This window comes from Lactuca virosa, chromosome 2 (assembly GCF_052849685.1).
Source record: "Lactuca virosa cultivar CGN04683 chromosome 2, Lactuca_virosa_CGN04683_v6, whole genome shotgun sequence".
In the NCBI taxonomy this organism is placed as follows: Eukaryota; Viridiplantae; Streptophyta; class Magnoliopsida; order Asterales; family Asteraceae; genus Lactuca; species Lactuca virosa.
This window is the reverse complement of record NC_136427.1, coordinates 220,045,203-220,069,731: the sequence shown is the minus strand read 5'-3', so window position 1 is coordinate 220,069,731 and position 24,529 is coordinate 220,045,203. Positions and strand designations below refer to the sequence as shown.

The 24,529-nt window shown below is 32.7% G+C and overlaps 2 protein-coding genes across 2 annotated transcripts; both read right to left on the bottom strand.

The window, feature by feature from the left end:
* Positions 1-8,364: 8,364 nt before the first annotated feature.
* Positions 8,365-9,925, bottom strand: WDR5A (Transducin/WD40 repeat-like superfamily protein). Its single transcript, XM_079079377.1, has 2 exons — positions 9,088-9,925; positions 8,365-8,996 (listed from the first exon to the last, which is right to left on the bottom strand). Exons 1-2 carry the CDS (start codon positions 9,745-9,747, stop codon positions 8,661-8,663), a joined length of 996 nt encoding a protein of 331 aa, XP_078935503.1. The 5' UTR covers positions 9,748-9,925; the 3' UTR covers positions 8,365-8,660.
* Positions 9,926-19,226: 9,301 nt separating this feature from the next.
* Positions 19,227-24,340, bottom strand: PCK1 (phosphoenolpyruvate carboxykinase 1). The gene is made up of 13 exons (XM_079079376.1): positions 24,230-24,340; positions 23,823-24,126; positions 22,429-22,607; positions 22,192-22,345; positions 21,991-22,075; positions 21,449-21,549; positions 20,929-21,227; positions 20,561-20,734; positions 20,414-20,479; positions 20,130-20,308; positions 19,874-20,043; positions 19,622-19,790; positions 19,227-19,549 (listed from the first exon to the last, which is right to left on the bottom strand). Exons 2-13 carry the CDS (start codon positions 24,089-24,091, stop codon positions 19,406-19,408), a joined length of 1,989 nt encoding a protein of 662 aa, XP_078935502.1. The 5' UTR covers positions 24,092-24,126; positions 24,230-24,340; the 3' UTR covers positions 19,227-19,405.
* Between the last annotated feature and the right edge of the window lie 189 nt (positions 24,341-24,529).

Below are 24,529 nucleotides of genomic sequence, written 5' to 3'. Positions count from 1 at the left end.
GATGTGGTCTCCTGGGTTCGACGTGCCGAAGGGAAGAACGGGATGGGGTAGGGCAGCAGCATCGTCGCGGTAGGAAAGAGGTCGAGGGATCAGAGGGGGTTGTCGCCACCCTTGTTTGCTCCAGGGAAACACCCACTTCGTTGGGTTTCGCTCTCGGTGGTTGAAAGGTGCGTGGACGGGGGCTGCTCCAGCAGCTCCCCTAATCTTCTTCTTTCTATTTTTTTTTATTGTTTGAACAAAAATCATTGGGAGGAATTGGTGTTTGATTTTGATTTTTGACAGGAAAATATAGAGGGAAGAGGGGACATCGAATGGGTGATGGAGAGTGGTTTGATTGTGGTGATTTTGTAGGCCAAATGGAGGGGGGTTAGTCGACCCTTAGGAGTAAAAACACACACTTTGGTGTGTTCATGGTATCAAATTAAGAATAAGAAAGAAAATGGCAGTAAACAACTTCTTCATCGATTCCAGAAGGTGTTTTTTTTTTTTTTTGATCATCCATATCTTACAAAAACAATTTTTATCATCGTAATTAGGTAATTTTATTGTATGAATTGATTCATATTTCAATTTATGTTTTTTTTTCTGATTTAACACTTCATTTATGTGGACAGTGCAGGATCTTGACAAGGTTGAATTCTGAAAAGGTATCAACTATGTTTATGTAGATGATTCAATGGATGATATTGGTGAGATTCCAATTCTATTGGAATGGAATCACGAATTCTAATTCTGTTGGAATTGAATCACGAATTCCAATTCTGTTTGGAATCACAGAAGTTGATGCTTGAAGAACGGACCATAAAAGTGAAAGTGATTCTAAGCAACATTATTCTTTTAGAATGTCTTAGTCGTTGTTAGATTTTGATGTTTTCTTTCCCGTTTTGAAAGTTTTTTTTGTTTTATTCTTTAACAATAAATGTAATTCTTAACAATTGTTACCCGTATTCTCTAAGAAATAATGTATTTTTTGTTTTTATTCTTCAATAGATTGTTCAAGAATTTGTTATTCTACAAGAAGTTTTTAAATTCATGATCAAGAAATAGGTTCAAGAATATTTTTATTATTTATGGTTCAAGAATATTTTTATTTTTGAATATACTCATAAACATATTCTGTCAGAATGTCCGAATTAAAAGAATTATAATTCGTAAAATCGGATTTTTAAATTAATAGAATCTATGATCCCTTAAAAATGCAATTTTCCTTTATTAAATTTATATTATTTGACTAAATTACCTTTGTAATTAATTAAGATGATATTTTTCAATTATATTTAATTCAATAATATGTATTAATCACTTTCTTAAAATAAGTAAAATTGATTGGCCCATATTTATGCATACAATAACACAATAATTACTTTGAATAGAATAACCTAAGCCCATATATATATATATATATATATATATATATATATATATATATATATATATATATATATATATATATATATATATATATATATAGGTTTAGGTTCTATGGAAAACAAAAACCCTAAAAAAAATTAAAAAGTATATAAAAAGCATAAAAAATACTTAGATATCACAAATCTTTTTTTTTTGACTTTATATTATGAAAAATCGCAGTTTTTTATATAATTTCGCTGAAAACTATTTTGAAAAAAAAATCATTTTTTTAAATTTTTTTTCAACGAATTTATAAAAAAAAAGTTGTGATTTTTCATAATATAAAGTAAAGAAAAAACAGATTTATGATTTCTAAGTATTTTTTATGTATTTTTTTGATTTTTAGGGTTTAGGGTTTCCTAAGGTTTATATATATATATATATATATATATATATATATATATATATATATATATATATATATATATATATATATATAAACCTTAGGAAACCCTAAAACCTAGAAAATCAATAAAAATAGATATCTCAAAGTATTTTTTTTATTTTTAGGGTTTAGGGTTTCCTAAGGTTTATATATATATATATATATATATATATATATATATATATATATATATATATATATATATATATATATATATAAACCTTAGGAAACCCTAAAACCTAGAAAATCAATAAAAATACTTTGAGATATCTATTTTTTTTTTTACTTTACAAACATAAAAACCGTTAACAAAAATTGATTTTTAAAAAAAAAATCAACGATGTTATAAAAAAGTAGCGATTTTTAAGTTTGTAAAGTAAAAAAAATTAGATTTCTTAAAGTATTTTTTTATACATTTTTAGGTTTATGTATTTTCTGTTTGCTCATTCCAATATATATATATATATATATATATATATATATATATATATATATATATATAGGAGGTTCAATTGAGAAAAAAAAAGTTGAGAATAGGGGAATCATTCTCAGTCACACATTTATTTTACCGCAAAACACTTAGGGGTACCATTGGAAATGGATAACGGATAAACATGTATTTTCCAACCAAACATGTTTCATTAAACTATGCTAATCATTACCTTAATATACACAAAAACATACTTTTTTGTTTTTTTTATTTTTAGAAAGCCATTTTTATCAAAAAATTATTTTAAATATATCAAAATTCATAATTTTTTATTCTCTCTAAATAGACATTCATATTGATATAGTTTGAAGATAAAATAAAAAATTTATTTTTTTTAGAGTTTCAGCTATTGTTATTCATAACTGAATAAAAATATATCATATTTTTATTACAGTACATTCGTTATTCACTTATGAATAAAACGTATGCTTAACTTTTTTTTATAGTTTAACTTTCATTCATATATGAATGTGACACGTAATAAAGTTTTCTTACTTAAAATATATTTTTTACATCATCTTTCGTCATATATTATATTTATATATGAATAAAACGTGTATTAGTTGTCGTCATATTTTATATTCATATATGAATAAAACATTTATCAGATTTTTGTTACAGTTAATTTATTATTCATATATGAATAAGTAGTATAAATGATACTTAAACTGTAAAAAAAAAATTAATTATATATTCTTATTCATAAGTGAATAACGAATATATTGTAGCAAAAATCTGATGCATTTTTATTCACTTATGAATAACGATAGCTGAAAATATAAAAAAAATAAATTTTTTATTTTATCTTAAAAGTATATCAATATGGATGTTTATTTGTAGAGAATAAAAAATCATTAATTTTGGTATATTTAAAATCATTTTTCGATAAAAATAGTTTCTTAAAAGTTAAAAAAAACGAAAAAAAAACTATGTTTTTGTATATATATTAAGGTGATGATTAGCATAGTTTAAGGAAACATGTTTTGTTGGAAACACATATGTATTCTTTATCTATTTCCGTCGGTACAACGGAGGCTTTTGCGGCAAAAATAAATTAGTGGCTGAAAATGATTCCCCATTCTCAACCTTTTTTATTTTGAAGTTACATATATATATATATATATATATATATATATATATATATATATATGGATTATGACCAGCAAGAGACTAACTCAACATATGTGGTGAAGACGATCCATTTAAGGTTGTTAAAACATGGGTGATGAAGGGTTTTGGTTGATTTTATTTAGAGTTATTTGTTTGTTTCTTTTTGGAATTTTTTGATTGTTTGGAGAGTTTGAGGAAACCAAAGGGCTTCTAGACCAGCGGTACCAGGTGGTGTCCTCCCTCTTTGAAGTCGAGGGTTCAAGTCCCGTTGTGGACATAGGTGGTATTAGGTGTTAGATTAGAAGTAGATTTATATATTTGTATTTGCCGGTTCAAAAAAAAAAGTGTTAAAAGTTTGAAAAAAAGTAAGATGAATATTGAAGGTTTGAAAGTGGTAAGAAATAAAGATAATTATTATACTATTATATATATATATATATATATATATATATATATATATATATATATATATATATAGAGAGAGAGAGAGGTAGGTTCAATTGTTTCTCACATCTATTGTGTGTTAGAATGCACCAATAGGAATTTAGTATTAATTATATGTTATATTAAATGTTATCCATATTTATAACTCATTTTTATAGAAATTAATTAAATTCGTCATTAATGTCAACAATAATATTCTTTCAGAATGAATTCATATCTAGAAGAATGAGAGTGTATTCCAGCAGAATGAGTGTATTCTAGTAGAATACACTCTCGTTCTTCATATTTCATGCAACTTTATTGTATTTTAAGTGAGTGAGTCGTGAAACAAAATACAAACTCATATATAAAAACCTAGATACGAATTCATTCTGAAAGAATGTTATTGCTGGCATTAATGACGGATTTAATTAGTTTCCATAAAAAGAGAATTATAATTATGGATATCATATAATATACATATTAATATCTATATTTATTTAATTAAATAATTATTTAATTTACCAAATTCCTATTGGTGCATTCTGCACACAATAAATGTAAGAAACAAAATAACCTAGCCCTATATATATATATATATATATATATATATATATATATATATATATATATATATATATATATATATATATATATATATATATATATATATATATATATAAGGGACCTATAGTAATCTTTTTTGCTTAAGGTTTTTGACACAAATGTTTGATGAATTTGACATTTTTAGTCCTCGAAGTAAAACTTTTACATTTTTAAGTTTTGATTAAGTTTTTGTGACTTTAGATTCTTGCCACAAATCTTTAGTGACTTTGACACTTTTCGTCCTTGCAGTCAAATCTTTTATATTTTGATGTTTTTGCCATGAATTTTTAGTGACTTTGACACTTTTCAACCTTGGAGTCAAAATTTTTACATTTTGACATAAAAAACACAAAAAACCTCCTTTAGAATTTTGCCACTATATTTTTCCAACTTTCGCAACTTTCACATTATAGCCACAATATTTTTCGTTTTTTTCCTTCAATGTTCTTTCTTTTGGTTGTACACTTTTGACATCTAATTTTAGGGGTTATCAGTTTTCTCCTTTATTTGTGGCGATTTACACTTTCAACACATCTTTTAAAGTTTGCCGATATTTAACTTCTATGACATAGTCTAAAAGATGCGGAGCCGCGTGTCCTTTTCTAGTATATATTAAATCTAAAGGAGCTTAGGAACATTAATTTTTTTGCCCTTAGGTTTTTGTCACAAATATTTAGTGAATTTGATAGTTTTCGTCCCTAAAGTCAAAACTTTTACATTTTTGCGTTTTGATTAAGTTTTTGTACCTTTAGGTTTTTGCCACAAAACTTTAGTGACTTTGATACTTTTTGTCCTTGCAATCAAAAGTTTTACATTTTGGTGTTTTTGCCACAAATCTTTAATGAATTTGACATTTTTCGTCCTTGTAGTCAAAATTTTACATTTTGACATAAAAAACACAAAAAAAACCTTCTTTAGAATTTTGCCACCATATTTTCCCAACTTTTGCAACTTCAACATTATTGCCACAACATTTTTGGATTTTCTCCACTAGTGTCCCTTCTTTTGGTTGTACACTTTTGAAATCTAATTTTATGGGTCGTCGACTTTCTCCCCTATTTGTGGTGATTTACAATTTCAGCACATACATTTTAAAGTTTGCTGATTTTTCTCATATTACCCCAAAAGCGGTGTAGCCGCGAGTTCTTTACTAGTTAGTATATATTTTTGTTGAATAGTGGTAAAAAAATAATTTTTAATTAAAAAATGGATAGTTTTTTTTTTTTAAATCACACTCTCTCTCCTCTACAAGTTGTTGTCGAGTAGGATAGTTGAGTTCGACATGTCGAGTTAGAGGTTCCAAACTAAGACCATCTTCAAACCTTAACACTTTTTTTTACATTATGCATATAATTATAGTGTAAAACACTAAAGTCCTCCAACTCATTACAGTATATTTAGCACTAAAAAGAATATTCTATGGCAAGTGATGTCCAACCTAGCTGGGTTGATGCACCGGGTTTTATAACCCTGTGGGGCGTGAGGTTGGGAGTTTTATTCCCTTAAACTACCTCTTGTGGTGCCACATGTGGGGAATTTTTCCCTGGAAATCTCTATGGGGGTTGGGTTTGCCCTGTAAAGGAGCTCGAACCCGGGGTGCTTGTTGAAATATTGCGAGTAGGCTTCCACTTAATTCGTTTGTCGTTTCCAAAAAAAAAAATATTCTATGTATATTGTTTTTATTCAACATTATATTTAGTGTTGCACTAAAATCCAACATTGTATATAGTGTAAGGTTTGAACATTATAATGTAATTTATAGTGTAAAAATGCATTTTTAGTGTAGGGTTGAAGATGCCCTAACTCAATGCATGTCGAGCCCGTACTAATCCCACTCTCAGCAATCTCATGGGCCAACGTTAAGATGAGACATGGGTTTTTGTGATTTTGAAATATTAGGTTTGATTTTAAGGTTCCTCAACAAAAAAATGAAAGAAACTTAGTACATGAAAAAAAAATGGAGGTAAATTGACCATTTTATAGATTTAATGGCTTGGTAGTCGGTTGTTGCATTGAACAGCTTAGGGACGACAGGTATTGTTGTGAAATGAAAAAAGAAAAAAATATTATATTATATCCATACAATGATAAACCACATCTTTTGTAATTTAGTCTAAAGATGAAATATATTAATCCATAGTTGAGAAAAATTAAAATATTATTTAATTCCAATCTTAAAAGGATTCTAGAAGAAGAAAAAAAAATAAAAAAATAAAAAAAAAGAGCACCAATAATTTCAAGCTTTCGCCATCGCCGAAATTTTATAAGTTCAAGCTTTCGTAGGGTTTACACTTTATATATACATTCTAGAACTTTTAAAATAATGTAGGATTGGAACTCTTTTAAAATTGTTATTAGAATAAAACTGAATTTTCTAATTGAATAATGATTAGATTATTTGGTTCCGATATTCAGAATTTTTTTTATCAGTTATTATCAAAACCGAATTATTATTTATTGATTTCGATTTTAAAATAAAAAACTGAATATTTTAAAAAACCGAATAACAATTTATTATATATATATATATATATATATATATATATATATATATATATATATATATATATATCTTTTAATTATTTATTAAGTTACTAAATTGTTTTTTAAATAGATTAGTAATTATTACCCAATAAAAAATTTAATATGCACTTAAAAGTTATTTATCTATAAATTATTAAATTATAATATATTTTTTCTTAATTGTTGTTCGTAAGCTTTAAATCATGACTAAAAAAATTACTTTTTGTTTAGAGTTAGACTAATATGCAAGGTATTTTTCTTTTAAATGTCCTGCTTCTTGATAACCGGATTGTAAAAGCCGATCCAGTTAAATTATAATTTAGTTGATTTTGATCATATTAGAATATATTTTTGACTATTGGTATTAATGTTTTAAAAATAAAAATCAATTTGACTTCACTTGATTGGATTGGATCGGACCGATCCATGTGTTCTAGCACCCCCAAAAGTCCAAAACACGTGACTACAATTTGTACTATTAAATTAAATGAAAAATGATACTATAGAATAAAATACATATTTGATCTGTGTAGCATAATAAAAACTTTCAAGTTTCGTCCAAGTTTTCTTATTCTTTCGAAGTCGTTCTCATGGTTTCATATGTGGATTTGGTCAGTCTCATTACACTTAACAATAACATCCTACCTTTTAGATTTTTAAAAATGACTAATTTATCATTATCTCCTCAACCTTCTTCCTTCCTTCCAAGAGAAACCCTAAAATCAAACACTTCCAAACAAGTTGTTAAAAATTAAACCTAAACTTAACCCACACTAAAATTAAAATGAATGATGAACTAAAAACCAAACTTAAGGCAATTTTCCGTGTTGCAAAATTGTGAAGTTTTATTCATTCGTTTTTATAAGGAAACAAAAATGAAGATATTGTCTTTGGGCCCATTTTTCCTATTCCATGTAGAAAATAGGCTGGCCTTCTAGTACCCCTTCTTGTGATTACTTAAACATCAAAACTTAAACCCTTAATTTGGCTTTGAAACCCGTTCCATTTTGTTCGATTCTTCAATTTGTTTCAATTCTGAAATCCATGTTGCAAGTTGTACATTGAAATCCAAGTATTCATCAATATGTTTCTTGATAATAGAATATAGGCGATGTATATCTATGGAATTTGTTTGAAACCATTTGTTTTAAGTTTATTTTATTTTTCAACAAAGAGGGTGGAAAATACGAAACGTATGGAAGTCTAAAGACCAAATCTGTCAACATAAGAAAGTTTTATGGCCAAAGTCTGAAATAAGAAAATTTAATGGCCAAAGTCTAAAATAACAAACTTTTGAGGCCAAAGTCTAAAACCCTAAAACTATTCTTTGTGGCCAATGTCTAAAACAATAAAACTATACTACTCATAAACCAATTTGTTTTAATATATATAAATAATAATAATTGTATATAACATATTATACGTTTGAATGTCATGACTTATTCCATTATCTTGTTTGTGATTACATTCAATAACGCCAAACAAACTCCTAAGTTTAAAAGTCCATAACTTAAAAGATTCAACTTTAGAATACATTTAACATCAACCTAAATACACAGTTTGATTATGAGACCATGATCAAAAGAAACCAACTAAACTACAGAATCTGCATACAAAAAGCTACAGCTAATTCGAATGTTTCTTGCCATCTTTTAAAGAGAAAATCCAAAGAAGACAATGAACTGTGAACGCATATAGAAACCATGAAATGACTTACTGTTTTATTGTTTCAATTGCATCTGTTTGATCTTCTATTTTGTTGACCTCCTGAATCCAAATCTTCACAGTTTTATCATTTTCAAGAGCACCTGAAGCAATCATATTCTCAGTTGGGTGACAAGCAACTGTTATCACAGCATCTGTGTGACCTTCAAGTTTCTGGACTATTTTTCTTGTTTGAAGTTCCCATAAGTATACACAATTGTCCTCTGACCCACTCACGATGTATTTGCCATTTGTGATTGAAAATGCTGATGAAATGCAGTATTTTGAGTTTGTGTGGCCATTGTAAGTCTTTAAGAACTTGCCAGTTGATAGATTCCATAACCTCTGCATCAAAAATATCACACAAAATTGGCATTTTTTAGGGAAATAGGTATGAATTACTGATTGCAAAGAGAAGAAAGAAGAATTGACTTACCAGTGTACTATCCAGGGTACCTACAAGGATGAATTTTCCATTTGGGGAAAATTTGACAAAGCTAACAGGGGGGTTTTCATCATCGATCAGAGTCTTCATACAATGCCCTGTGGATGCATCCCAAATCCTGCACAATCCATCGTAACTACTAGACACGATTAATGTCCCATCGCGATTGAAGTTCACAGCGGTTACAGGATCAGAATGCGCCGGAAGCACCTTCAAGCATTTGCCAGATTTCACGTCCCAAACCCTAACTGTCTCATCGAAGGAACCGGAGACAATCATGTTCGATTGAGGGTTGTAATTTACGCAAAAGACGTAGTTTGTGTGTCCGGTTAGGGTTTTGACGAGTGAGCCGGTGGATACATCCCAGAGGCGGACGGTCTTGTCATCGGAAGCGGTGGCGAGGTACCGAGCGTCGGAGGAGAATGCGACGTCTGAGATTCCTTGTTCGTGGCCGATGAATTCTTGGAGAGGAGATCCATCGGAGGTGGACCATGTGCGGGCTGTCTTGTCGGCGGAAGAGGTGGCGATTAGCTTGCCGTCGTCGGAGAATTTGACGCTGGAGATGGAACGTTTGTGGCCTGTGAGGGTTTGCTTTAGCCTGTAGGGTTGGGGCATGGAGGCGGTGCTATCGGGTTCTTCCGATGAAGCCATTGTTGAGAACAGAGGCAGGTTTTGGAGATCGTCTACGGAGCTCTAAACCTTGATACGAAAGTCAAAACTTAAAACTTAAAAGTGGTTATGGACTTGTGTTTCTTCTACTTATAATTAGATAATCATGTCTTCAATGGAGATAAAACGACTGCTTCTGAATTCTGATATACGACCTACACATATGAAAACGCAGACATGAACACTTTTAAGCTTCTTTTTTTTTTTTGAATTATATAAAAAAAAAAAAAAAAAAAAAAAAAAAAAAAAAAACTCTTAAATTTATGTGTGTAGATGTCTGGACAATACAAAAGTTTTTGTCATAAATGTTAGTTAGGTAACAGGTTTCTCATGTTACCACTCCATAGTAGGTATGAATATTGGTTCCAACCCCAACCAGGAACCGAATACCCAATAACCGAAATGCACAAAAATAGAGTACCATAGGTTTTCGTTTCTAGAATCGGGTTTAGCCAACGAAATGTTTTTTCTAGAACCGGTTTTTGGTTTCAGGCCCGAGAACCGAATACCCAAAAACCAAAAAGTGGATATCTTGGAATCGGGAACTGCATCGATATATTGTAATTGTGGTCCGGTCTGGGGAGTCGACTCTAGTTATTTTGGTCTGGTTCGGCTCTACCGGGTCAAATGCCCATCCCTAGTTCATAGCTAGTTGTTACGGGGAGCCAACATGGCGCTATGACGGAGTTTTGGCTGATGTGGAATGACAGGTGGCTTCACATTCTGTGTTGTTTAATTTGATTTGTTTTTTTTTATGCAAGAAGATGGTGTTGACGGGATTCGTCTTCTTATTTATCTGTTAAATAAATAATTTACATGTGTGCATGTATACGTGAATCAACAAGACGAGAGGAGAGATTAAGAATCAACGAGTGCTCGATTAATATATATATATATATATATATATATATATATATATATATATATATATATATATATATATATATATATATATATATATAGAGAGAGAGAGAGAGAGAGAGAGAGAGATACATAGACCAAAACAAAATTTTGGAAGAAAGACAGCAACCTCGCTAATGCGATGGAGGTGCGCAACCACGTTGGTTCCACGGTGCCAGAAGACAATGACGCAACTGCAGAGGGGTGCTGGTCAGGTTTTACACAGCAGTAGCCACATATATTAGTCCACATATTCCTTCATATTTGATTTCTAAAGTTCTAGGGCTTGATTCAAGACTCATATAACATATATTCGTTTCCATCTCTCTCTTGTTTCTTTTCATCGAACACACACATCGAATTATGGCAACCTATTTCGACGTGATTCTTGATCGGGTCAATTAGGGTTCCTTCAAAGGTGTATTTGAGTAACAAATTCTCTTTCTTTCACAAAACCAGACAAATATCTACGCGTTGTGCATAATAAAACTATATAATTAAATTTTGCACATATATATGTTGAAAATAATAAGACATTAACTATAAAATAATCTCTTACTCTAAGTTGATATATAAATTTGTAATTATTTTGAACCATATTATAAAATACACATCTATCAGAATAATATCATTCAATAACATCTATTCGCGGTTTGTGTTTAAATAAAACAAAACATAGTTTTTGATTTAGTATTACGATTTAACGTTATGATTGATTAATTTAAAAATTACTTATCTATTAATTTTTTAATTTCGATCATGATGGTTAATTGATATATGTACCATTATTTATAAGTTAATGCAATGTAATATTTTTTGTTAATAAATTGAAAACCATTTACTAAGAAAGATATGAATTATAAAAAAGATAGTTTTTGATATGTAACATCCCAAAAATCATGAAAAAAAAATTTGTTTTCAGAAACCATTTTCATAAACCATACCTTATACAAACATTGTTTTCAAATCATAGTAAAAAAAATCAAATTATCAAAACATCTCTCAAATCATAAAAACTCCATAGGATGATGTGTACGATCAAGCTTTTGTCTTCCCCCAATCATCTGAAGTACCTGAAATATTGAAATCCACAATTGTAAGTCAATTCTTAGTGAGTTACCCCAAAATACTTCACACAATAATAACAAGTACAATACATGCATACAGGGTTTGTTGGCCTATGGCCTCAACCAAACCATCCAGGGTTCGTTGTCATATTTCCTCAATCCAACCATCCAGAGTTTGTTGGCTTATAGTCTCAACTCAACCATCTCGGGTTTGTTGGTCTACCGCACGAAGCAGTACCACCTCATGTAACATCTCAAAAATCAGATAAAATTTTCATTTTTAAATTCATTCTGATCATATGATAATCATATCAAGACAGTCAAGAGTATATCATAATAAAATATTATCAGAGTACAAAATCCCAAAATCACGTGATGCGGAAAAACATAGGTGGATGCAGTGCGATCAGGTCGAACCATTCCCTTTCAAGCTGAAAGTATCGTAAACATAACTGAAAACCGTAACCACAAAGTTTAGTGAGTTCTCCCAAAACACCCCATACCATACAAACATACAGTCAAGCATATATGGGTGCTTGCAATCCCCTTTGGTCTATTTCAACCGGATACAGTGAAGCATATCTGGGTGTTTGCAATCCCCTTCAGTCTATTTCAACCGGATACAGTCAAGCATATATGGGTGCTTGAAAGCCCCTTCGGTTTATTTCAACTGGATACAATCAAGCATATTTGGGTGCTTGCATTCCCCTTCGGTCTATTTCAACCGGTATCGGGTCTATTTCACCCCTACCACTACCACATAATATCTTAACAAAAGAATCATAGAGTCATCAAGAAAATACAGGCATAACTGACATTTGTCATGAAGACAAGCATCATACTACATCATAAACTAGCAGGTCGGCATTGGTGCCTTCGACCCACGGATACAGTGAAGGAAACTCACCTCAAAATGAAGGTATCAAATCACACTCGAGTTGCTGACTCGCAAAATTCTCTCACTCTAAATCACAAGTAAAATAAACCCTAATTAGAAATTAGGTGAATAGCCTGCCACGAGGGTCCAAACCCCAAATCCTGTCTTTAAGGGAAAAAGTTACTTAATCCTTGCCTTATTGGGCCTAAACCACCAAGGCCCACATACAATTAGTCCCAAGGCCCAAAAGATATGTCATGTCAAAAATGGGTCCAAGTCTAAAAGCCCATCATAGAAAAACTCATGGCCCAACAAGGGCCCAAAGTCCTTAAGCCCCAAAACAGCCCAAAATTCATAAGCCCAAGTCTTCCCTCTGGTGAGTACGCTCAGCGTACCCTCGGAGTACGCATGGCGTACTCAAAACCCTCACAGCATCGGGTCCTTCGGCACGTACGCGCAACGTACATATGCGTACGCCCTGCGTACGCCCCAGATGACCAACTTCCATTTTTAAGGTCTTAATCGGTTAAGACATGACGTCCAACTTCAGATCTAGGCTCCTTAAAACGTAGTAAGCCATAAAGTTGCCAACTTTATGTTTTTGCAGGTCTTAATCCAAAACCCGATTTTATCCATCTAAACCCATAATATGAACATCAACTTAAGCATGATTCATCAAAACCCATCAACATGATATTTTTATTGTTCCTAATAACTCATAATGGATAAAGTTTCGAACTTTATCCATTAGAATGGTCCAACCAACCAAGATCTAGTCTTCAAGTCTTAAAGGGACCAAAAGTGCATCTTTTCCAACTTAATCCATTAAGTCCAAGTCTCAAGCTTTTAGATCTGAATTAATATGATGTTTAGATAGATAAAGCTTCCAACTTTATCCATAACAAGGTCACAAACTTTCAAGATCTAAACTTTATGCACTAAAGTGACTAAAGCTCATAACACCCAAGAGTAGCTAGATCTATCTAATGCATCATCAAGATTCAAATTTTTACCTCTAGAAGAAAGATCAATGTGAACAAAGTCTGGATATACAAGTTCCAATGCAACTAACACTTCTCCAATGAGCTCCTTCTTCTCCAAGATGCACCAAGAACACTCCAAAGCACTTAAAAACACATTCTTTTTGCTTACAAGGCTCAAACTAGGGTTAGGGTTTCAAGGGAGGGTGTTGGAGAGGTGGAGGCTAAGAATGGAATGGGTTTGGGGAAGTTAAGGAGCTTAACTAAGGCTCAAACCTCGAAAATAGGGTTTGGGCACTGATCGCGTAGTCCCAACGTACTCCAGGTACGCCCAGTGTACTCCATGAATGCATAGTACGCCCAGTGTACTCCATGTACGTCCAACGTACTCCATGTATGCCTAGTACGCCCAGCGTACTCCAAGTACGTCCAGCGTACTAGACTAAGCCCCAAAACCCTCCTAACTTCAAACGTTCATAACGTCTTCATCTCAACTCCGTTTTCGACAATCTTTATATCCACAGAAAGGTAATGAGAAGCTCTATAATCCTATCAAATCTCTTTTTCCTTAAAACTTCCCGAACTTAAATCCAAAATTCATAAAAGGCCCAAACCATCATTTTACGGTTATACCCATGGGCTCCAAAGCACCAACCGAACTCTCGGATCATCTAATCTACATTACCAACATCCAAAGGGTCCTAAATCTCACTATCACCCAAGTCCTGAATCCTTATGATAACTGGTCTTTGGGTCACGGCCCCGAATTATGAAACGATTCGAAACAGGGTGTTACACCTCAACCCACCCATCTAGGGTTTGTTGGCCTCCCGCCTCTACAGATAAACAATAATCAGCAAGTACAAGTAATTATACAGATCTACCAATCTAATAGGTTACTACAGCATAGCAACATCCTATATACCATGATACGTAACACAACCTAGTGGGCCGACATTGGTGCCTTCGACCAATGGGTATAGTGAGGAAACTCACCTCAAAGTCTAGAAGATGGTTGAACTGACCAGTGCTCCAAATACTTGCTCTACAGATCCCCTAAACATCAAACAGGGACCAAGCTTCAATATACTACTCAAATTACTCCATTTGGCCTAAAGTCAAACTTGGTCAAAGGCAACGGTCAACGGTAAAAAAGTCAAAAAGTCAACATTAGCCAGGTTACGCCATGCGTAACAGCTCTACGCCCCTATGTAAAGCATCATATGAATTTTACAGGACAGAACAAGGCTACGCGATGCGTAGCCATAGGTACGTCGTGCGTACTTACGTTGAAGCCAAACTTTCCATTAAGTGCTTCATACAGAAAGACACCACGTCCAACTCTCATATGTGGTCTAAATAAATGTATTAAGTGATCAAGTTCCAAACTTTGTGCACTAGCACGACTCATATGGGCCAAAAAACTCATGCATGGATGGTTAGAAATGACCAATATCCCATTTTTATGACTTAATACCCACAAATACATCTGGAAATGCACTTTACAAGATCTAGAACAATTCACACTCAAATAGACCGATTTATGGGACAAAAATGACATAAATGTAACATTTAAGCTAGATCTAACAATGGAAGCATAAAAGTACAAAAATTATACCTTCAGGAGATGAATGGAAGGAAAGGACTTCCAGATCCAATGTTGATTCAAGCTTCCAACAACTCCACCACCTTCTTATTTCTTCAAAAGCACCCAAAAACACTCTTTAAGCTCACAATGCACCAAAATGGAGTTAGGGTTTCAAAGGAAACGTTTGGGGGATTGGAGGCTGAGGATGGAAGGGCCATGAAAGTTTAATTCCTTAAATATGGCTCAAAACTCCGAAATTTGGGTTTGGGCTTTGGCCAAGTATGCCATGCATACTAAGATCTACGCCCTGAGTAGATCATTAAAGCTCCGTCTCCAAGATTCCTTCTATGCAGCGCGTAGAAGGCTATCTACGCAATGCGTATATCAAAATTCAACATTTCCATTTTAAAAGATAAGGAAATGAATTTACCTGCAAGGATCGGGTGTTACATGATATTTTTTTATTTAATTTGGTTTGTCGTTCTATATTTACAATATTTAAACCTTTTTAACTATTTTGAAAAATAATATTTGAATATATTTTTTAAGTTTATTTTTTATTTTGATTTATGTTTTGGATTTAAAATAATATTTAAATTAATATTATAAGAATCTTTTCAAAAGTCTATCAATAATAATATAATATTTTATATATTTACAATACTTAAAACATTTTTAACTATTTTAAAAATAACATTTTGAATATATTTTTCAAGCTTATTTTTATTTTGATTTATGTTTTGAATTTAACATAATATTAGTAACAAATAAAATTATTATAATAATCATTTTAAAAGTCTACCAATATAAGATAATATTTTGTATTTAATAACATATTTTATATTAATATATTAATTGTATTAAGTTGAAAATTAAAAGGTCATTAAAGTTTTAAATGCATATGATGATACGAAAAATATTTCATTTATAGTATAATATGATGTCAAAAACATTATAAGGGGTTTATTTTGGGAAATTAGCTCAACAAAATTCACCTCATACTCCAAAAAGTGAGGTATGGAGAGCGGGACAGATTCAAAAGAGTCGCTCCATTTTATGGATAATGCACACAAATTTTTCTTTCATTTGCAATTACTTTCTAACCAAAAATATGGGTTGCTGGTCGAGGCCTTCGTTCCCACTTTTAAATAGAGAGATGTTCTCGCCGCGAAGAATGATTAGCCGCACATTAGAAGCAGTCGATTAATAACAAGATACACAGTGAGATTTTTCCTGAGAGCAATGAATTTGAGTTCTTGTTTGAATAAAAAAAAGTTTAGTAAAAAAAAACTACATGACAGAGACCCTTCCGTTCAGAGGTAGCGATATACTTTTCATGCGTATGTGACCGAGCTTTAACACTTAAAATCGTTCTCTGGCCTAATATGAAATGTGCATTTTCTAAAAATCGGTTACTTAACAAACTAGTTTCGTTTATATATCGAATTTTAAACAAACTAGTTGGGGTTGTGCTCCTCTAATTAGATCTCATGTTTGGTAAAAGAAAGTTATAACCAACCTATACCCGATTAGAAATGGGCCTTTGTAAATAGTTATATGATTGATTTTTTAACTGATTAAAAAACGACACAACTTACTAATCAGTAAAAATCAAAAGAAAAATAATCACCATGGTTTTAGGGTCACAACCCAACCTTCTTAATTGGGTATGCATAATCGATTTAGAGGTAAATAAAATCGGTCTTAGTTTGGTACTTTGGTACCAGATGGTTTGGTCTTTTTTCGGTATCGGGTGAACTAGTGTTAAAAAGGACCAATGTGGGGAGATATTTTTTGGTTCAATTTTAGTATGGTGCTCCTTGTGATCGTCGAATTGGTTTCGATCTTTTTTCAGTTTGGTTTCCATATTTTTTTTTGTTGATCGCTTTGTGCGGTCTTGTTGTTTAACATTAATATAAAACACTTTAATAATAAAACAAACTTAGAAATTGTTTTATAATATTACATAAATTTTAAAACATAAACGTATCATTAAGAATACATAACCGGAGGGAAATTCCAATAATTGTAGTTTTGTCGATATATGTGTATTATTGGTTGGGGGTGGCGTTGAATGATGTACTTGTGGTGAAAAAAATCATTTTGGAGTGTCAACAATAAAGTCTTTGTCGTTTTCTTCAACATCGGTGTTAATATATGATGACGGATCGTTGCATTTCGTCTTTCAAAATATTTTTGTTCAATGTTGGTTAAGCATTCTACAAGATATTTGTTAGTATTGTCAAATCGAGTAATATTATCGTTTTTATGTGTGACACGACATGACACGATAATTTTTAGGTAACACAATGTCGTGTTTTTTTACTCACGGAAACAACCCAATTGAAACACGACAAAAATAACATAAAAATAATCATTAGCTTATTTAATTCATATTTAATCATACAAAACATGAAAAACACATGTTAGTATTGTGTTAATTTTGTGTTGAAATTTAAACACAAACACGACGTCATATTTTTTACACTAAACACGAACACAAATTCATATTTCAATTTTATCAAAATTTCGTTTTGTGTCATATCATCACTTCACACCCGATATCCACGTAGGTTTATGCTTTGTTAAAAATTATATATATACAAGTTCAAAATTGTAAACAATATGGAAATTAAATGTGTTTTGTTATTTATTATGTTAAAGGGTGAGTTATGTAATATTGACAAGTATCAGTTAAAGTTCTAAGGGGTATGTGTGTTATTTTGAAAAGTAAATGGATTACGGCTCATGCTTGTCAAAGTTTTTCAAACACCCGGTTAACCGGGTCAGATTCGTCGGGTTTGGTCCGGGTTTACACCGGACTTGAACCGGTATTCAATCTAGCGTATATATTGAAGACTGCAAGGCAAAGGAGGCATAATTCAACTCATTTTGTTCTTGTTCGTCTTTCATATACTCTCTCATCCTCTTGTTTGTATTTAGGGTTTCTTTTGTTGAGTTCTTGAGTTTGTAATTCTACTATTGTTCTTGTTTTTAGTTGTAATCATAATCATTGTTTTCAGTTGTAATCATAATCATTCGAGTGTGAGTGTGATTGTAGTAAGGTTTCTTATGCAAGTCTATGAAAACCAACTGGTTCTTAAAGTAATAAAAAGGGAACGGTTTATGTTGGAATCCTTTGTGTTTTTGTACATGCTTAAATATCGAATGCCGCTTTTGGATCAAAATTTGAGTGAGTGGCATGATGACTGCTGCCTTTTTCTGTCGGACATTGTAAGCATACAACTAATATCCGTATTAAAATGAGAGAATACAAAAGAAGATATTGATATGAAAAAATGGTTGGAAAGGGAGAGTATTTGGGTTAAAAAATTATACAGCTACGTAGCATCAACTAACCATATGTTATTGTCGAGAGCGGTCTAGGTTGAAAAGTAGTCAATTATGTAGTCGTTGGAGGAAAATTAGCCATTGAGTCCAATATTGATAATAATATCAGTTTTTCAGAGACCGGTTTAAGATTGTCTCGAACCGATATGAGACCATCTTGAAAGTGATTGAAGTCCAAAATGTTGGAGCGAACACAAACCGGTCAATCTAGATTGGACCACTGCTCAATCCTAAACCAGTCCGGTTAGTTCGTTAAACAGTTTGGACTTCAAAAAACCATAACCAACCAAAATCGGACAGGCCTTCCAACTTTCATAACTGTATTGGGCCCTGTTTGACCAGGCCTCTTTAGCCACTTTCAGGCTGCCCCAGGCCCTTTGATGGTCCTACCACTAGAGTAAACTCATATATAGTCAATAGAAGATAACTAGATAAGCCCGGTATCCAAATGTCACCCACCACCACCCAAGCCCAATACAATAAATAGCGTTTTTGTTCCATAAAATGGCAAATGCATATCTTTCTAGGTAATCATGGTAATCCCATAGGTGGATCGAGCTTTATCAAGTAGTTTCAGTTTAATCTAGTTCACAACTTTATCGAGCTCCGACATAGAGAATAAGTTGTTGCAAGAGTTGTTCCGTCAAGATCGAATCAAGGCTGTTGAATTGAATATAAGTGTTATAGATACAATCAAATTATTTAAAAATACAACACGAGGAGCTTTTTTTCATTAGATAATATAAAGCTTAAACCGCAACAGAAAATCACGATAACTATAATCCTTTAGTAAATAGAAACACACAACTAGACTAATATACATCCGTTGTGAGGCCAACAAGCCTTGATTCCCATCACCAATTCATCTTCCTTTGAATCAAAATTTTGGACCAGCACCAACAATCTCCTGAGTCAGCTTATCATCCTTCCCAATTTTATAGTTGAGAAACACCTCAAAATTGTTCTTGAACAACCCACCCAACTTCAACAGTGTCTCCTTATATGCCTTCTTGTCGGACCACTGCATTCCATATATCAAAATAAACAATCAAAAACTTAAAATTAATTTTATAAAATCAGCCAAAAGCCTTACAGTGTTCACTGGATCAAGAATCTCCGAAGGCACACCCTCCACCTCAGTTGGGATCTCCAACCCAAACACTTGGGTTTTCTTGTAATTAGCACTCAAAAGTTTCCCAGAATGAATCGCATCAATGATCTTCCGAGTGTACGCCAATTTCATTCGACTCCCAGAACCATAGCTACAAAAATATATAGGGACTCAAAATACGTATCTTTGAAACCATTTTCCCAACAAAACAAGATGTGTTTATATATTATATACCTGCCACCTGACCAACCGGTGTTAACAAGCCACCCAGTAGCACCATGTTTCTCCATTTTTGAAGCGAGCATTGCTGCATATTTAGTAGGATGTAACATAATAAATGCCGCACCAAAGCAGGCGGAAAATGTCGCACGTGGCTCCTTAACACCCTCCTCAGTCCCAGCCACCTTCATAAATATAAAACAAATCCATCAATTTATTTACATTAAATAAAAATAATTTAATGTTACAGAAAAATAAAACAAAACTGTACCAGTGCTGTATAGCCGCTGATGAAGTGATACATAGTCTGAGCAAGGTTAAGCTTGCTCACTGGAGGGAGTACACCAAATGCATCACATGCCAACAGAATAACATTCTTAGGGTGTGGACCAACACAGGGGATTTTAGCATTTGGGATGTACTCGATCGGGTATGCCGCACGTGTGTTCTCTGCATTTCAAGGAAAAAAAGGTTTTTATTTAAAAACTGGACCAAACTTGCGATTTTAGTAAAGTATAGGGACCAAATTTGCATTAAATCATATAAAACTTATACCTGTGACAGATTTGTCTAGATAATCCACCTCTCTAGTATGTTCATCAAATACAACATTTTCCAGCACTGAAATTACAAAAGAAGGTAATAATTAATTTTACTACATGTTGTTAAATTAAAAATTAAAAATATATAAATGAATCATACCGGTTCCAAATTTAATAGCGTTCCATATATCCGGTTCTTTTTCCCTAGAGAGATCGATACATTTGGCATAACAACCACCTTCGATATTCGATACACCTTTATCACTCCAGCAATGTTCATCGTCTCCAATTAAATATCGATTATGATCAGTAGACAAAGTTGTCTTTCCGGTACCTATTTCAAAAGTAATAAAATAAATAAGATACAAAAAATAAATAAATTATCAAGAAGCCTAGTCATTAATAGTCATCCTGCTTAAAATGATATGATAATGCCAGGTAGTAGGTATGAGAGGGATTAGTGATGTGACACGTGTGGGACGATTAATGATCCTCACCGTTGGATGACGATGAGGCTTGGGGGCTTACCTGACAAACCAAAGAAGAGGGCAACATCGCCATTTTTGCCCATATTGCAACCAGAATGAAGGGAGAGGATTTGGCGTTTAGGCATGAGATAATGCATGACACCGAAAAGACCTTTCTTCATTTCCCCGGCGTATTGTGTGCCGAGAATTACCATTTCTCGTCTACCGAGATTTAAATCTATGCTAGTGGATGATGTCATGTAGTGTGTGTAACGATTACAAGGAAACTGTCCAGCATTGTAAATAGTGAAGTCCGGAGTACCGAAATTCTCCAGTTCTTCGGCTGTGGGTCGGATGCACCTGCAACCTACCCAGTTATCCACTCGTCGTGTACTCTTACACACATTTATTTTTTATTATCTTATCTATTTTTTTACCTTTTTATTATAGAATTTAATTATGACACCTTGTTGAAAATATAAAATACTTATCTGGAGTGGGCTTGGATTTTGAGTATCTATCTGGGAATCACAAATAGAAACACATAAAATGTATTTGTTGTTATTTTATTATTTGCTTACATGTTGTGCATGAACAAAGAGTGGTAAGCTCTAGCGGATACGATTCGGACTTTGATTCGGTTTTCTGGATCCCAGTTCAAGAATTGATCATTCACAACTACCTGAAAGTTTTAGTAGGTGTACAGTTAATTTCAAATCTATATGATTATTTTGTAACATACAACAATAAAATAACAAAAATACGATATGGATAAACGACAAAGGTCACCTCTTTCGAGGCCAAGAGATGAGATCAGTAACCAGTTTTGACACTTTAATAGAAAAGAGACAAGAAAGATTCATCTATCCTTTATCTTCACATATCTTGCCCATCATTTTTTCCTTCATTGATTATATATCTCATTATAATAGTGGGGACCTCTATATTATCTCTGTATTTCTTATACTTTCTAGTTCCTAGGTTGATATTGCTTTTGTTTCAGATTTACAAGCCTAAAATAAAGACTTTATGGTGAGATTAGTCACGTTATAGTCAAAATACCGATAAAAAAATCAAACTTCAATTAATTGAGAAAAATAACCAAAGAAAATATATGTAATACCTTGTCCAATGAATTCAAGTAATCGACAGCTCTTTCTCTGTTGACCAAGAAGGTGTGCTCATCCATCTCGATATTCGGGGAACCCCTGCACACATTTCAAAACCGATTTATGATCAAGATGACGAATCCAGATCAGTATTCAGTAGTGCGAGTAACTATTGATGACATCAGCAACTAAATTTGGAGGGATTGGAAACATACTTGCCCCACCATAACTCATCTTCGGTGGTCTCATCCCTAACCACACGCTTATCCTTCGGAGAGCGACCAGTTTTCGCACCAGATAATGTTGCCAATGCGCCACTCGATGTTATGAACGATCCTTTTTCGTAGTGGATCGCCTGCTCATATAGCTCTGCATATCAAAATATTAGCGATTATTGCCATTGTTGCAATGTTTGGAAGGTGTTATTGAAGTGTAAAATGGAGATAAATTACCTGCGGGGGAGAGATTGTAGAGGACATGGGTGAATTTGAGAGAGCTGTCACTAGCAGAGAATGTTGGGGCAAAATGGTGGTCAGGGGCGTGTGAAACCCTAGGGGTCTCTGACTGTCGGGCCGGATCTCCTCTTACCAACTTGGGTCCGGTTTCTCTTGTCAGTGACGCCAACGATGCACTGTAAAAAAAAAGTAATAATTTAGATTATTGAACACTCAAAATACAGTTTCAATAATTAGATATTGTGAAATTGAATGTTTGAATTTGATAGCAATTTAATGGCTGAATATTTTTTGCGTTTCGAAAAAGAGATTCCAAACTATCTTTCACATGACCATTGAAGAATTACCGATCCTAATAGAATAAAAATTATTTATTGAAGAAAAAAATATTGAGAAAGGTAACGTTCCAATATACAAAATGTTCTTTGTTCAAAAATAAACAGAGTTATTAAATTACATAGGATTTAAATTAAAATAGTATTTAAGGATAGACAAAATTGTACACACAGGCATTAATCATAATTTCATATAATAGTCTATAAAAACTTATGGTATGTTTAATAATGATGGGTCAATTTAGTCAATTCAATGATTGAAACTTACACAAAAATATCATTCACAAATCTCACGCGAGTCTACACAAGCATAGATGTATGCACACGTTAATGCATATGTACATATTAAAAAAGTTAGTACACACGTAACAAAAGTTTTATTACGATACATGAATTCAATTTTGTGTTTTTTTTTTAAAGTTAATAGATGGATCCAAATAATATGTGGATATACGTTCATATAATGTATCAATGAAAAGTTAAATAAAGGTTTGTATTCTTAATTAATATGATCTTCTAACTGTTTAAAAAAAATATTAAGTTGTCATCAAATGTTATTTGAAAAACAATCCTAGTATGCTTACTTCTTGAAGACAGAATTTATTCTTGTAAAGAATAAATCAGAAGTTTAGCGATGTGCCATGTAAACTGGCATCGGATTCTTGGCATAGCGTCTTGGAAGCCATATACGAAGATAGCCAAGTTTTTACCATTGAGATAACGTGAAGAATTATATTTAAAACTTAATTTCATCTACAAACTTATAGGATAAATTCATATTCATAATAATAATTAGAAAAAATACTAGCAAACTTCTTATTTTTTCTATAAGATCATAATTATTATAGGAGTCATATGCCCTATGTTTATTAAATTTATACAGACTTTAAGAGATAAATGGTCTGACAAAGTTATTGAACGTAATTTTACTACCAACCAATAACTGGGGTCCACTCTAACACAATCAACAGAATCCAATTTTGATTATTTAAATAATTGTTAATTACTTTATCAAATAAAATGTACGTTGCGAACACGTGTCGATAATCGATATACCTGATGGACTGGAGTTGCTGTTTATGGCGTTCCTCCTCCGTCAAATTAGCAAAAGCACCTTGAACACCGTCGAGCGGCGTTGTCGGTGCCGATTTCTTCCGCTGAAGTGAGTGCAGCTCATCGATGGTCTGCGCCTTCACCGTCGGCGCAGTGTCATCGTGACAAATCGCGTTCTGTCTCTTCTGCGTTTGTATCTTCGGCAGTCCGTTCCTACCACCGCTACCTTTTCCGGTGGCTACGCTCGCATTTCCATTTCCGTTCGACGCCATCTCGATCGATCGATCTCTTGCTGGATTAGTACTTCCTTCACATTCATAATTAAAATCAATCAATCATCAATTCTAGCTTCATCATTCATCAAAACCTAAAAATTATTACAAAGGAGAGACGGATACGGGATAACTCACCGGAAATAATGAACAACTAGAACTCAATCGAGGAGAAAATTTCGAATGCTTCGATCATGAAACAGATGTAATATGAATTATGGTGGAATAGAGTTGAGAAGGTGGTGAGAAGTGAATGCAGTATAAGGGTCCTATTTAAAGGGTTTTGAGTGGGACCTACATGCTTGTTAACTAGAGTTTTAACCAGGGTTGGGTATTTGTAACCATAGTTAAGTTTTATCCCAGGAATTCATGCTGATTAATTCATGCATCCTTCTTATACGTCTCGGTGGGGTGCGTGTACCATACATAAATGCATTT